General features: G+C 43.1%; 1 protein-coding gene across 3 annotated transcripts in view; it reads left to right on the top strand.

The window, feature by feature from the left end:
• ctnnd2a (catenin (cadherin-associated protein), delta 2a) overlaps positions 1-13,496 on the top strand; it is a 363,304-nt gene that overhangs the window by 163,481 nt on the left and 186,327 nt on the right. For all 3 annotated transcript variants that reach the window (XM_049565221.1, XM_049565224.1, XM_049565223.1), the window contains exons 6-9: positions 1,270-1,442; positions 10,011-10,065; positions 12,260-12,476; positions 12,829-12,946. In XM_049565221.1, coding sequence (XP_049421178.1) covers positions 1,270-1,442; positions 10,011-10,065; positions 12,260-12,476; positions 12,829-12,946 — 563 coding nt within the window. The remainder of the gene's footprint in view (positions 1-1,269; positions 1,443-10,010; positions 10,066-12,259; positions 12,477-12,828; positions 12,947-13,496) is intronic.

Here is a 13,496-nt window from a genome sequence, read left to right as displayed (position 1 = left end):
GGGAAAGAAGAAACTAACATGGCAGTGAGCTCAGGGTGAGACACTTTTTGTAGACTTTATAAGGACACATTCATATTTAGGAACTGGGAGAGTATGGAAAAAAAAAAACACCCTACTTTTCCTCACGCTAACTGTGACATCACACGTTATATACATGGGATTTGTATTCGGGAGGGAGAGAGACTAAAAATAGCAACTTCATGAAATATTTATACCCCACTGAGTGAACAGGTCACAGACCTAACTGCTCTTCAATAAAACCAAACCACATGTATAAACACATACAGATAACCTTTATAACCACTCTCACAAACGCCATCGACTATCGAGTGGTTTCTCGCAGTTCCCCTCATCGCTGCAGTTTGGAAGATAGTCCATCTTACAAACTGCCTTATGATGTTCTTATTCCCGATCAATATAAGCTTTATGCGCGCAGCATGGGGAATCAGAGAGAGGGGATTATTATTTGATGCCACAGCAGTAGCTGCGTCAGGTGGTAGGGATGATGCTGCTACTGAACTCTGTGTGTGTGTGTGTGTGTGTGTGGGGTATGTTATTACAGCCATGCTCATCATTGACTAAAGCGGATTTGGTTTGTATAGTCCTCTACGTCGACGCTTGAAACGATGCTTAGGCTGTTAAAATGTATGCAAGTTGAGTGTCCTCGAGGCGATAAGGTATATGATGAATATTTTAATATCCTGCAAAGCGTACTAAACAACAACAGAAATAAAACAGTGTTTAGTAATTCATTCCCAACTACAACTTTCTTTTGTTTCACACGAGGGGTCAAGTGAGTTTCTCTCGAGTCGACAGTGTGAGGTAAAAATGAACATGTTTGGGGAGGTAACAAATCAAGTTATTAGGTGTTCTATCCATTACAACTTTCTTCTTCTCAGCCCTCCTCCTCCCATCCTCTCCATCTCCCTGCTCCTCCTCCTCCTCCTCCCATTCTCTCTGTTCCTCTGTTTCTCTTTCCCTCTGCTAATAAATTATGTATGCCATCTCCAACTCAGAGTGCTGCACTGCTGCACTATCTGTTCTAAATTGCTGCTCTCTCTCTCTTCCCCATTTCACTCTTCGCCTCTCAATCTCTCCCCTTCACGCCCCCTCTCTTTCTCACTCTTAATCTCTCTCTACTCTCTCTCTCTGTATATGCACACACACACACACACACACACACACACACACACACACACGCTCACGTACAAACTCAACTCATCCCCCACCACCTACCCAACCATACACCAATCCTGTCTCTATCGGTAGGACCGGCTCTTCTTTCCCAGAGTTCCTTGCAGCTCAACTCCACCCCGGAGGCTTCGCTCCAGTACTCTGCCAGCTACCATAGCAACCAGACCCTCGCCCTTAGCGACAGCATCTCCGCAGCAACTCCTCAGCGCAGCGGGCAGGTTGGAGGAGCCGTGCACAGCTACAACCAGGTAGGAAACGCTGCTGCACGCAGATGATAACGAGCATGCAGGTGTTGATGATGATGGAAAAAGGCAGACTGACAGAAATTCGAACACGATCAAATCGTGTAAACTTGAGTGTTTCTTAGAAAACTTGTACAGTGTGCTGATGGCCAGAGCGTTTTAATCACAGACATCAAAGGAGTTTGGACGTGACAGTAACTCACTTGAAGTGAGTTCTTCACAGTTTATAAGTGCAGCTGCGTTGTGTTATTTGCTCTTTGAGGGCATGTCGAGAAAAAGAGTGTTGAGATATATACTGTATATGCTGCTCTTCAGATTCCGTCACAGACTGAGCGAACATCGCCCTTCTTTTTCCTCAACCCCCTTTATTTATGCACAGTCTTACATAGCGCTTCTCCAGCTACACGTGACTCTCAGCGCCCTCACCGTACGTGCATTTGTTTGACATCACAGTTGGGTGTAGTTGATCAGTGCTCGAGTACATATCTATACAGAATCACATTTAATTAGCCTCACTGAAGTGGTGGAGTCACAACTACTGGCTTTTAAAGCGACCCAAAGCATGTCTGTATTTGCCAGGAGGTGAGAGACAGGGGTTAGACAAATTCCTTAAAGCTGTTAAGAAGAAGACAGGTAATCAGATGGTCATAGACCACAATGAAGAGATGATTAAATGCACACAGAGAAATCCCAGCAAGTGTCTTGTTTATAAGGGCTTGAGAAGTAAAGCTGGAGACTAAGTCACATATTAATCACAGCAGTGTGCTGATGAAGAGAGAAAACCCACCTAATTACTTTGCAGCCTACAGGAGCCAATTATTTCCAGTTTTCATGTCCTTAACATATCAATGGTAATACTGCATACACATATGCTTACACACACACACACACACACACACACACACACACACACAGAGGCGTGTACTTTCAAACAGACACCCACACGTCTGCTAAATCAGTGAGCAGCTGCAGTGCTTCATTAAAAGGTGCTGCCAGTGTCTGGGGCAAATGTTCCGTTTGTGATAGATGGTTATGAATTTAAACTAAGAGGAAATATTATTAGGTCAATGATTATGAACCAGATAATTATTTAACAGGGACCGCAGCCCTTTGAGATTATCGTTTATGTATCTTTGAAAGTACCTGCACATGTTTCCAGCAAGGTTTCTTTGACTTGAATGGATTTTTGTTTTGTGTTGTGTATATATGTGTGTTTGTCTACTCGTGCGCGTGTCTTTGAAAGAGAAAGGTGAATGAGGTGATATCTGTCTTTATGAACACTTTTATTCATTTCATTTCCCCCCCACAGTCCCACCAAAGCTCATTTCAGAGCTGGTTTCAGAGAGAGCTCCTTCCCTTAATATGTGGGGAATACAGGAGGCAGATAGAAAAACAGATAGACGGGTATATAGATGGATAGACAGATAGCGCAAAAAGGAGTTTTTATTCTGTCTGTATTCTGAATTCTATAATATTTCTTGTCCTCTGTTTCCCTTGTATTGCAGTGTTCCTGTCCTCTTTTCCCTCCCCCCTTCCCCCCTCCCTTCCTGTCCTCTCTGCTCACCATCTCTGTCTATGTGAGCACGAGTGTATGTGTATTTGTGTGTGTACACTCCTCTCTGATGTTTTTGGCTTGTCAGTGTAATGGGGCCAGTGTTGTCAGCAGGGCTTGTTGCTCATGAATAGCTCTACGCAAGCCAGTGCTGCTACATGTAGATATGCAGGTGCAGCGTGCATGCATGTGCAGCACATGCAGGTTTTTGTTGGTGTGCTTGCAGGCATACGCACACAGGGGGGGTGGGGGGGGGGGGTGTTTATTGTGCACTCCATGTGTGTACAAAAGTTTGCACAAGTGATTCGCTCAGGGAGAGTGAGAGTGAGAGGTCTGGCATGTTGCTGCTCTTCTGTAGGGTATTTATAACCCTGAGAGGCCCTGCTTTAATAATGCATGGATACATGGCACCTCAAACATCCCAGTGTTTTACTGGAGGAGAATAGAAGCAGCGCTGCAAGATGACATAGAATGGGATGGAGAAAGTGCTCTCCCTCACACGGTGCATCAGGCTTTCTATTTATTAGTAAACTCAGCCAACAATTTATCCATACTCATAATTTATTTACCCAGCAGATCACCCATCCATCTGTTTATCTATTCATTCACCCACTCACCTCTTCATCACTCTAAAGTCTATTTCTGTCTCACTTTGCATCTTGATGACTGTAGCATATCTGCAGTGTTTAACACAATCAAGTAACATAAACCATCAACAGGGCTCTTAAATGACTCATTTTCAGCTACTACATCATCATATGTGTTTTGGGTTTCCACATGGACATGTTTACATACTTTAATGCTAAGAACACCTGCATTCACCCTCTGTCTGAGACACCCTGTTTTAGAGCCTGTGTCTTTAAGCCACCCTCCCAAAAAGCTCCAGGTCTGCACCGTCTGCAGCCAGGGGAGTGACTGAATCGGAGTATAGCAGCATTTTCTACCCTAAAAAATCTTAATGACTGGACATATTTCAACAGAAATATGAGCTGAAATTGGGGACAAATTAACAACACTGGCAACAAAGATTACGTATTTTCCTAATGCTAACATGTAGCTACATGTAGCAGTGTACTTGCAGCTTCAGAATTGACTTTAACGGAGTGTAGCAGCACTTTCTACTGTGAAAGAATAATAAAAAGCTTCTAAACTTAAATCTTCACAGCTGGAAATGTTCCAGCAAGATTATAATTTGAAAACATGGAGAAATTAACATCAGCAACCAAAATTGCATGTTTCCCTGATGTTAGCTTGAGCTAAAGCAGCAGTGAGCCTGTAACCGAGAGTAGTGACTAGAGTTGGGTCGGTATGAGGAAAAAAAAACAAAACAGTCCATTTTTTGTAAAAAAAAACAACAACAACAAACAAACAAAAAAACCCCGCATCAAGTCGGTAATACCAGATTTTCACCACTTGGGGGCGCAGTTGATTCATTTAAAATAAAAAACGACCTTAGGACAACAGAGTGACAGTAACAAGTTGTTTCTTTTATTCCTTACAAATAAATTTTGCAGCTGACTCAATCAGTGCAAACAAGGGTTGCCTCCTTCGTCTGGCTTATAGCCAAAGTGTTGCCATGGCGCATTCTTTGATTTCTTTGAGACTAAATTGTCTGCCATTATCGACTCCCTGTCACTATTAAACAAACTCCAGGCTACAGCAGAGGCCTCGGTGCATGCGCACTCGCACCCCCTAGCTCAGTCCCTGCCCCACACCCACCCCCCTCTCTCTCCTGCTCGCTGTGTGCTTGGCGAAGAGACATACACAGGTGCCCACAGACAACCAAGATGACGTGTTTCCCTGATGTTAGCTTGAGCTAAAGTAGCAGTGAGCCTGGGAATTAACTGTAACCGAGTGTAGCGGCACTTCCTACTGTAGCAAAATTACTCATGAAAGCTTCTAAAGAAAAATCTTCACAACTGGACATGTTCAAGCAAGATTATAATTCAAAAACATGGAGAAATTAACATCGGCAGACATGTTTCCCTGATGTTAGCTTGAGGTTACAAGTAGCAGTGAGCCTGGGGATTGACTTTAACAGAGTATAGTGGCACTTTCTACTGTGAAAAATATTTCATTAAACTTCAAAACTAAAGACTTCATGACTAAACATATTCCAGCAGGAATGATTACAGGTTTCCCTGACGTTAGCATGTTGCTACATGTGATAGTGTAGGCTATGTAATGTAAACACATGCTGTAGTGTGCCCGGAGCAGATAGCCATATAAAGAAATCTGTCATGAGGACACCTCAGCTTGTCTCAAAAGTAGAAATAAATGTTGGCCAGAGGATTGGGGATTACACAGGGATTACTTTCATACACTTTTACCTCATCATTTGATGCTTTAGCCACGTTTAATATGAACATCTGACATTGTAACATCATGTACAGTATGTGATAGAAAATAAGGAAAAGCAAAACAACCTCCCTTTAAACTCAGTTTGTGGCCTGCATCTCATCAGCCTTAGATCGCTCACTTGGCTTCATAACCTACTAAACTAACACAGGGGACTTATATAGGAGATTTTATGGCGCACACTGCTCTGAATAGTGGCTCACATCCCGATTAAGATCTCTCTCTGGCTGTTTAGAGACACTTTTAATAATCCACTCTCTAATAGCCCTTTATCCATGTGCGCCCAAACAAACACATCAGGTGACACCGTAACACACTTTTACCTGTGCACTTATCATAGGTTCCCTTGACGCCTCAAATACTCGAGCATTTCTTTAAAGACTGCGGCTAATTGCATTAATCCGTGGTAAGCTTTAGTTCCAGCTATTAGAAAGACCAGGATATTATGGTAAAATTATTGATACTGACACGTTTAAGCACATGATCCCATTAAAACTGTTTATATTTGCAGTCTGAAAATGCTCAATTACAGCATGACTGACATTATTTACATGTATGGTGTAAGTCTCTGTAACACCAGGTTTTCTCAGTTCCAGAGGGATGATGAAAGCTAGAGAATGTAATTTCTGAAGAAATTGAAGTGGAATTGCTGGCTGCTGAAAAACTGGTGTTGAGCTGCAATGGTGTATTGACAGCCAGGAGCTATACTGCATTGCTTGAGGCCTCGTCCATCTACATGGTTTCAGATGTTTTTGAAAACGAATAATTTCCCCTTCTGTTGTAAAAAATAATTCTGTCCACATGACCTTCGTTTTACAAAATTCCTCCGTCCACTCTAGCATGCAAAAACGACTCAGAACGCTCACTGGCGTTTGCTCTCATCAGCAGACTCCCCTTGTCACAAAGGTAGTAAAGTGCACCTTTTTCAAAACACCTCCTGGAGATCTCATCACCATTTTAAGGATGTAGGTGCTCACTCAAACATGAGTGAGGCGCTGGGTATCTGAAAGTTTTCCTTCCAGTCCTTTTCAACAACAGTCCCACTTTGGAAAGTGTCCCACCATCTGCTGGTTCAACCTCTGTTTCTGGTGGACTTTAAGCCACAGACACTGTGGAGTAAAACATTGGGTGAAGCAGATGCCTCAGTTTGTCTTTGAAATGGTGCAGCAATACTAAGTTTAAGTGTAAAGTAATTGTTAGACCAAGCAGTGCTAACAAAACGTCAGCAAACCGGTAGTCCGCCATTATTGCTATTGTTTCTAGCGTATGTTCATTACACAAAATAACAACAGGCATGTCCAGAATTTTGAAAAATCTGGACATTAGAAGGCATTTTAAAAACTCCCCAGGTTAGTGACCTAAAGCTCTGTTTGCTGGTGGACAAGAGGCCAAAACGTAAAGGAAAATATCTGTGTACATGTAGATGGAGGGCGGCACAGTGGTATAGTGGTTAGCACTGTTGCCTCACAGCAAGTTGGCATGTTCTCCCCGTGCATGGGTTTTCTCCAGGTACTCCAGCTTCCTCCCACAGTCCAAAGACATGCAGGTTAATTGGTGACTCTAAACTGCCTGTAGATGTGAATGTGAGTGTGAATGGTTGTCTGTCTCTATGTGTCAGCCCTGTGATAGTCTGGTGACCTGTCCAGGGTGTACCCTGCCTCTTTCCCCCCCCGCGGCGACCATCAAGAGGATAAGCAGTTACGAAAATGGATGGATGGATGTAGATGGAGCCTGGAAAGCCTGAAGCTGGACTGTAGTGCTTTATGTATCGCTGGGAGTTGAACAGCATCACTAGATAAATGGCTAGGAGCTAAACTGCATTGTTGGTTTAAGTGTGTATGAAGGGGCAGCTGAAGGAGAATGAAGAGTTAGAATAATACAAAAAGGATAAATGAGGCAAAATATAGTGTTGAAATGAGAGTTACGATTGGAATAAGGTTAAAGCTTCAGCTGAAGTCTGAGCCCTATATGGTCTGCTGTGTAGAAGGAGTGTGTGTGTGCGCGTGTGTCTGTGTTAAGAAAAAAGTAGTTGAGGTTTTATTTTGAAATTCTTCAGCATTCATGGAGTCTGCCATAAACTCCTGTTACATCTTGAGGCTTTTATTTTGAAAATCCAGACTCCAGTATCAGACTGTTCACTTATAAATAACACCTGTGTTCATCTGCAGTAACGCTGCTGTGACACCAGAGAGATCAAAGAAGAAGTCTAATCAGCCAGTCTCCAACAGTTGTGTGCCCCCACCTGCAATTAATGGTTGCCATGGTGATGGTAACTGAGAGCGCCTCCTGAGTCAGACAGTTTGTTTAATGGAGATCAAGCTGAGAAGCACCACTTAAACTCTAGCTTATTACTCAAACAGTGCGCCTTTATATCACTTAGGTTTTTACACAATGAGAAAGAGTGGACTCTGCTGAACTCATCGCTGTAAATTATGTGTTCGTGGTGTCAAAAATGTGGGAAATGGAATGAGATAAAGCCCCTTTTTGTGTTTTTAGTCTCTGTTAACTCAGCTGACTCAGTGGGGCAGTTGGGTGACACTGCTGTCACTTCGAGGCCCATAGCGCAAAATGTATAAGCCTGTTTGCTTAGAGTTTAGTTTTTTTGCATTTTCATGAAAACAAAAATGTATGAAGAGTGACAATTGCAGGGGAATGAGGAATTTGAAGTGATATTTTTAAGAAGATTTTTACAGTTTGATCCCACTCTGCATGTGATGTCACCTTTTCTAACTGAACATTTGCCCATTCATTTAATTTGGGAAAAAATGCAACAAAAGCATTGAATATTTTGGAGAGCAGGAGAGATACGAACACTAACAGTGACTCAGATGGTGTTCTCATTGAGCTGAGCACTTTGAATGAAGTTTCCACGTTGCACAGTGTTGAAGCAGTTAGGTGCCAAAAACAAGGACGAATAAGAATAATCAAGAGAAACCACCGAGAACAACATGAATGGATTGTGCCTTTCTAGCATCAAAGACATAAATATTCTCTGTTGTTTGGAAGGAATTGACATCAAAAAAGGTTTATTTATGGAAGTTGGCGGAAAAATGAGACCCTTGATTTCGGCTGAATGTGCTGAGCGACTGGGATTGCTGTTGACACTTCTGAGGAAATCGTGATTTGTGGAATCAAACTCATGGAAGTTGTTGACACTGAGAATCTTTCAGCGTAATTTTGACAAATTATAGTTGCAAAGTCGCTTGTGTGAGAAGGAAGCAAGGCAGGAATTGTGTTTACTCCTGCTACTGGCCTAGATAGGAGCGCTAATAAAAAGAGCATATCCACAGCTGATTTTAATTGGACTCAAATTAACCAGTTACTGTTTAACCACTTCCATCTCTGACTTCATGGACACAGATTTTGCCTGTGGTGATGCTCCTACTTGTATATTTACCTTCCAGGGGTTTTGGGGTTGAGAGTAAATTTCAGCCCATCCTTTGTAGCTGAGCCAGGTTAAGTTACAGCTTCCATCAGGATTTACCTCTTGTGTGTTGAGATCAGTCTGGATCAGCAACTCAAGGTTGAATGCTATACTGAACCCTCTCATAAGCACTTTCACATCTACACACAAACGCCCAGACAAAGACACAGTGTCAGCGTGTTGCTGAGCCAAGAACATGTAAGATGATACACAGAAGCTGCCATAGCTCAATGTGTATTTTACCTGTGCGTCGTTTCACCAGTCCATCCTTTCAGTAAACAGGAACAGCGTCAGACAAGTGGTGTATGAAAGTGTGAGTATTCATAACGTTAATGCTAGGAAACAGAAGGTTTGAGTATTTCAAGTTCCCTGACAACCCGAGAGTAACTACTGTATATGCAATGATGACAGTGCTCCAAGGTGACTCAGTGACTGTGCTTGCATAATGTGGCCTTGTACAACTGCAGCCATGTCAGACTAGTAATAATGTATTTGAATCCCCTTTACAGCTTTAAGCATCAACATAAGGCTATATGAGGCTCAGTGGAGCACCGGCATATGCTCTCCCCTACCGTCTCCGGAGACTTAGGGGAATATATTAGGATCGACCAGCATGTGGTGTTGTAGAAAGGCTTCTTACGCTCTAACTTTGACTCACACACGACACACTTTTTGTCTGTTAGGAATTGATTACATTTCCACCACCCTCCTTTAATTTTGACTCTGACTCACAGTACATTGTGTGATAATCATTGCTCTTTTGTCCAATTTTAGTAGTGGATTCAATTATTCTCAGGGTTTGTGAATATTGAGGTTTATGTGATGACAGATCATAGATATGAAGACATGAATACACTGCGGACCATGTAAGCTTTTCCTTTCCTTTGAGTAGGTGGTGCAACAAGGCTTTATGAAAAATGATTTCAGTCAGCTGAACTCCTAGGACTCTGTTTCTATGAGTCTGTTTGAATCACCCTCTGTTTTCTGCGGGGATTTCATTACTAGCTGCTTGAGGTTCATCTGGGACTCCTCAAAGGCTTGACTGTACTCATTGTGCATAAAAGTTTTTGATGGCCACTATTCTGTATTCTTTTTTATCCCGTTTTTCTTAACTCTGTCTCTCCCTTTCCCTTCTCTCATCTTCTGCCTCCCCCCACTAATCACTCCCTCGATTCATCCCTTCTGCCCTGTCATGGCTCTTCCTCCCTCACTCGCTCTGTGTTCCCCCGCAACCACTTAGGTGACATCTACTCGTGCAGCCCAGCAGCAACAATCACAAACTGGGGCAGGGTCAGGTAAGAACTCACCTCTCCTTCTCTGCTCCTGTTCCTCTCCATGTCCGTTCACGGCAATGCTTTCCCCTTATAATAAATTAATCTGACGTAGCATGAAGCGCTGTGGATACACAGAGATGACATTCGGAGACACTGACAGACATGCGTGAGAATTGGAACAAAAACTTTGTTGCTTGTAAAATGTTTTCAGAGCCTGCAGTATGTTTTATTTTCTCACGTTAGGGATGCATATCTGATGATATGAACACAAAGTCGATCATTGATCTTTGCCAAGGAGGTTATCTCTGGGTCTGAAAGGAGAAGCCAACACAGAATTAAACATGTATTCTTTTCATTAGCCGATAATATACAAGCCTAGTTCCTTAATATATTTATGGCCTCAATCACTAGTTTTAAGTCTTCTTCAATACAGCATCATGTTCATTCTGTAAATTACCAGTGTAGTGCTCAAACATGCCTGGCCGGGCACGCCCCAAAATATTTAATATGAATGATGAGCTCAAACAAGCAGTGAATCTTATATGGCAAATGCTACTATCCCCACCCCCCTACTCACACACTGGCACCTGACACACACACTTTCTCCCTAGACCTGTAGTGACTTTTCAAACCCTTTTAGCGACTTGCTGCTCAGAGTAAACCCAGTCAGTGGCTCCTCTGGCAGCAGCACCAAAGGGTCTCTCCCTTCCTCTCCTCTCTTGCGGTGTGCACGCAGACAGGAGTGAGGTACTGTGGTTAGCTTGCAGCTTTCTCGAGAACTGCTCATCCCAACAACTTCACACTTGATACTGCGCTTCCTTTGGTCCCGCCTCAAGACTGTCACTCCGAAACTAGTCTCACTCACCAGACCTTTCTCAAGAAAAGAAAGGTCTGGCTGGGCCGACTCTCACTTTAAGATTGGAGAAAAAAACGTTCCGGCTGCTTGTATTTCTTTCAACCAATCACAGTCATTCTGGGCGGTACCACAGCAACGGTGCGCTTGCAAAAATATTGCCAGGGGGAAACAGGTTTTGGTGTAACACGCCCACAAAAATATCACCTACAGGACGCGAACCATGGCAGAAAAATGGCTACATCCCCGCAAGATCAAAAACCGCAAAAGTTAATAAAGGACGTGTTGAAAACGGTTGAAAACTGCTACACAACCGGAGGTGGTAGGGCAGGACTTCAGCGGGTGGCTCGTTCCGCCCAATGAGAGGCTGACCTATGCAGTGAACTTCCTCCCACTCAGACTACTCCGAAACTTAGGTTGCTGATGCTTGAGTTTGCCACAATGTACAACCTTCGGTCTCTCTTTCTTCATCTGTTGCTGAATGTACTATAATGAGCGAGGGAGGGACTATACCCCGTCTGCAGAGTCCTGAAGTCCTGCCTATGTTGCTCTACAGAGCCCTGTTCACTTGTTTGTTTAAAGTTTATTAAAATTAAACATGTTGCATGTCCAAATTGCACCATAATCAACACTGCACGTCCTTAGATCCCCAGCAATACATCCGGCAAGTGTGAGGTAGATCAGATGAGCAACTTGCAAGATATGTGAAGGATAAACAGAAAGAGATTCCTTGCTTTATAGTCAGATGGTCCCATTTAGAGTGAAATACAAGATAAGGCAGGGTATGCTTTTGAGTAGTTGTTCCCAACTGGTCCAGCCGTGGGGTCGAGATTTCGTCTCAGTTTCTAGTTCAAGGTCCACACAGTTTAATACTTTTAGTGTCATACTTTCATTTGGCCATGTCATTGAGTTAGTTTGCTGTCTGCGTCAAGTATCTGCCTGGTAGTCACTTGGGAACCACTGCTAGACTTGAGGCTTTAGAACAGTAGTCCACAGATCAATGGGTGATGTCATGGTAGCTATGCCCTCTTCTTTTACACAGTCTATGATCTTTGGCCTAAGATATTCTGGTACCAAGTACACTTATGAATCACTCTGTGCTTAGTTATTGTTGTGGCCAATCTGTGACTAGCACAGGAATCCAATATCGAAGCAGCGCTCAAGTTCAGAATGGGCAGACCATTTTTCACAATCACCCCCCCCCTCCAGGTTCCTCCATTGTTGCCCACATGAGCATTGAAGTCCTCCAGCAGCACAATAGAGTTCCTAGGTGGTATCCTTTCCAGGACCCCCACTCAGAGACTCTAAGAACCACTGATGTCAGCCTTTATTGAGTTCTCTCTCCCTTCACTTGTTCTCCAGGTATCTACTACTCCAGCTCCACCTTACCCAGCCAGCGTGTCAGTTCCCCTCTCTCTGGAGGAGGAGGAGGAGGCTCGGGATCCAGTTCCCCGGGTAAACTCCAACGCCTGGGATCAGCCTCTGACACACCGGGGTACTCGACTACTCAGCGCCTGCCATCCTCCTCCTCCTCTCCCAGCAAACAGTCTCCTGCTAATCGACTGGCCAAGTCATACAGGTAGAGAGTCGCTGTTGTATTGATATTGATTTTGATGTATTGTTGTTGATACTGATGGTGCGATGGCGTTTGAAGGTGGATAAAGGAGTGGCTGTATTTTCATGCCAGTCCCGTTCATAAGTTTCACAGACAGCATGAGAGGAAAGATAAATAAACAATGAGTGACTACAGTTGAATTTGAATGGAAAATTGCCTTTAGAGGTTATTGTCCTCCAAGCTATGCTGCCATGCTGAGAGAATATGAAATATTCTCATACGAGCATGTAACTGTTCCTACATGTGAAATGGAATGAATCATTTGAAGCTATTACTCTTCATACAAATGATGTCACCTTGCTCATTTGTCTCCCAGCACCACAGTTGCTGTGACAACAGCAGGAGGGGGCGGGTCTCCCCTGAGAGTCGCATCTCCACCCAACTCTACAGCAGCAGGGGGAGGGGCCAGCTCATCATCGTCCCCTCTTCACCAGGTACAGAACGTCACAGTCTTACACCTGTAGAAAGAGGTTCATTTGATGTTAGAATATTTTTTTGTATGTGAAGCTTGCATTCAAATTGCATTGCAGAGGCTGCAGATCATTAAACATTGTAATGAATGGAACCATGGCAACAGCGCTGGAGTTCATGCAATTATGTTCTTCAAAGTCTGAGTAAAATCAATATGAAGATTGATGAACAAATGAATTATATCATGCACCTTCGCATGTTGATTTTCCCCTGTGGCAAATACTAATATTTAATGCACCGCACTGGTTTGCTTATTATTTTTTTGAATCAAATAATTTGGAGAAATGTGTGTATTTTACCCTGTTTATCATACGGTTTTGTACACATTTACAGTTTTTCATTACAGAGCAAGCTGTTCTACAGACAGTGGTTGTTAGATGCAGCATAATAGTACCAAGATTATATTTTAAGTGCATTATTTACAGTAATAACACCCAGTGTTGCTATTCTTGAACAAAGCTGTAACTGACAGTTGAAGCTTTCTATTTAAGTACGATATTGTGTACTCATATT

The sequence above is a fragment of the Epinephelus fuscoguttatus genome, linkage group LG21 (assembly GCF_011397635.1).
Source record: "Epinephelus fuscoguttatus linkage group LG21, E.fuscoguttatus.final_Chr_v1".
Taxonomy (NCBI): domain Eukaryota; kingdom Metazoa; phylum Chordata; class Actinopteri; order Perciformes; family Serranidae; genus Epinephelus; species Epinephelus fuscoguttatus.
The sequence above is the reverse complement of the archived record's forward strand: the minus strand, read 5'-3'. Positions and strand labels throughout refer to the sequence as shown.